This window comes from Mastomys coucha, unplaced genomic scaffold (genome assembly GCF_008632895.1).
Source record: "Mastomys coucha isolate ucsf_1 unplaced genomic scaffold, UCSF_Mcou_1 pScaffold22, whole genome shotgun sequence".
Lineage (NCBI taxonomy): Eukaryota > Metazoa > Chordata > Mammalia > Rodentia > Muridae > Mastomys > Mastomys coucha.
In genome coordinates this window covers 146,570,102-146,572,612 of record NW_022196905.1, presented here as the reverse complement: position 1 = coordinate 146,572,612, position 2,511 = coordinate 146,570,102, and the positions used below count along the sequence as shown (strand labels likewise).

The window sequence follows — 2,511 nt, the reverse complement described above, 5'->3', positions numbered from 1 at the left end:
GAGCTGCCACCCCAGGACAGCTGGTGAATGAGCCATTTATGCCTACCTGAATCCTCAGGAAAATGTGGCAATAAGTCACAACTGCCGGCCTTTACCAGGGCCATTGAGATGAAAGAGAGTGGTCACACACACACACACACACACACACACACACACACACACACTAGCCACCGGCAAGGCAGGGTTTGTGTCCCAGTCACAGAGCTGTAGATGAGCTCTTAAAACGCTCCTTCAGGAGTCCAAGCCACGATGTATACGTTGTTGGGGGAGACAGGGAAAGTGGGTGTAGGGGGACTCATCACAGGCTTCTGATGTGTGTAAAAGGGGAGTTGGCCATGCAGTTAGGCCCTGGGGTCTGAGGAGTGGGGGTGGGAGGCGGGAAGCAGAAGACTACCAGGAGACACTTCCCCCACCACACACCAAATTGGTTTGCAGACCCCACCCCTGCTCACCTGGGGGCTCTGATCCCGGGGTCCCAAGGCGCACAGCCTCTTGGCGGGCCCCACCCCCGTCTGCGTTCCAGCGACCCGGGCGGGCAAAGTCCAAGGGCCCGGGCCGAGCAGGAAGCTTGGAGGCCCAGCTTAGCAAAGACCGAAAGCTCGGGGACCCTAGGCAGCCCCGACGCTATTGTTCCCACGGCCCCGGCTTGGCGCCCCGCCCCCCGCACCTGCCGCGCCCCAGCCCGGCTCCCCCAGTCCTCTCCCCAAAGGCCCTCGGGTTACCTGCTCCCCCGAATGCGGCCCGCAGCACCCACGCCAGACTCGCCGCCGCCTTGGCTCGAGAGAAATCGTACTGGTCCAATGACTTGATCTCGGGGACCAGAAAAGTCCTCCGCAGTGGCCCGGACCCTGCGGGCGCCGCTTCCACCATGGCGACGCCGGGGCTACGGCCGCCCGGGTCCGCGCGCTCTGATGGGCTGGGCTGTGCTGCGCTGCGCTGCGCTACTGCCGAGCCTCCGCCACCACGATCCGGGTTGCCGCTGCTGCTGCCGCCGCCGCCGCCGCCGCCGCTGCTGTTACTAATAAAGCTGCTGAGGCGCCGCTGAACCAGGTGCGGCCGAGCGCGCTGGCGACGCGGCGTCGACCCCGCCCCAAGGCGGAGCCCAGGTGCGCCCCGCCCCTAGATTGGACTCAGTTCTCCCTTGCTCCTGGATCCACAAGGGTCCCCACTGACGTGAATGCTTACTTGGGTCGTCCTGCTGCAAAGGGCGGCGGTGATGGCGGATGAGGGAAGGGCTGCAGAAGAACGCGTGTCCCTGTAGGCGTTCTCGTGTGTGTGTGTGTGTGTGTGTGTGTGTGTGTGTGTGTGTGTGTGCGCGCGCGCGCGCGTGTGTGTAAGCTTAGGTACCCTCTGTCGTGGATGTCCATGTAAGCTTATGATCCCACACATATGCAGGTGAAGCTCTCAAACTCCGTATACATACGGAGTTTGTGGCTACCCTGGTCTAAATAGTGAGTTCTAGGCCAGCCGGGGACTACACAGCAAGACCTTGCCCTAGTTTAAAAAGAAAATGAATGTGTTTGTATCCACTTGCTTGAGAGCACCTGTAAATGGATTCATGTGACCATCTCTGTCCATAGGTATCTAGATTTGTGATGTCATCTGTTTGTGAAAATGTCTGTTTCATACCTGTTGTGGTACAAATGATTTGTATTTAACCTGCTGAGTCTGTGCCCTACTTAGTAGAGTGCTATGTAGAAAACCTTGAGTTCCATCCCAAGCACCAGGTAAACTAGGTATGGTGGCACATTCCTGTAATCCTGGCACTTGGGAAGTGGAAAGAAGAGAATTTCTGTACGTTCAAGGTCATCCTAGGCTACATAAGACTCAGTAAATAAGTAAAATCAAAGAATTGTGTTATACAACTTCCTGTGTTCTAAGATTGGAAATAGGGGAAGAGGAGTGAGGGAGAGAGGGAATGATGTGAGTCTAAACACATCTATCATATAAGGGTGTAATTGTTGATTCTGTCAAGGCAGGAAGATGGCAGAGATAGAGTGGGTGTTTTTAGGCAGGAGAAAGGCTGTGTATGTGAGATTGGCAATGTAGACTTACTAGGTGGTTTGCAAATACCCTGATGTTTACTTTTGATATCTGCAGTATTTGTGGAAGAAGGGTTCTGAAGGATGTAGGTAAGGATATACTGGGTCTGAGGGGATCTGTGAGTATCCGGGTGTGGTTGTATGCATGGGGCTTTCTGTGTGTGACTAATGATGTCTAGGTGCACACATCTTTTGGATAAACAGTCTATCTTTGGTGTTTTCAGGTTCAGCATTCCAGGCTCCATCATTTACAAACGAAAATGTCTACAACACTGGGCTGAAACACTCACTCTATGGGGGTCTATGTTGCATGTGGCCTGAGTGAGGTGAGGCAGAACCTATGGGACTCTACTCTTTTGACTAGATGGATCTTGCAAAGGGCCGGCAGTTGTGACTTATTACCACATTTTCCTGAGGATTCAGGTAGGCATAAATGGCTCATTCACCAGCTGTCCTGGGGTGGCAGCTC

At 54.6% G+C, this 2,511-nt stretch overlaps 1 protein-coding gene across 9 annotated transcripts in view; it reads right to left on the bottom strand.

Moving 5' to 3' along the window:
* Positions 1–1,210, bottom strand: part of Camsap3 (calmodulin regulated spectrin associated protein family member 3) — a 22,421-nt gene extending 21,211 nt beyond the window's left edge. For 4 of the 9 annotated variants that reach the window (XM_031338892.1, XM_031338896.1, XM_031338894.1 and 1 more), the window contains exon 1: positions 723–1,207. In XM_031338892.1, coding sequence (XP_031194752.1) covers positions 723–870 — 148 coding nt within the window. In that variant the 5' untranslated portion in view covers positions 871–1,207. Of the gene's footprint in view, positions 1–722 lie in introns of all 9 variants that reach the window. The other 5 variants (XM_031338891.1, XM_031338895.1, XM_031338893.1 and 2 more) reach the window with 3 other exon arrangements.
* Positions 1,211–2,511: the final 1,301 nt, after the last annotated feature.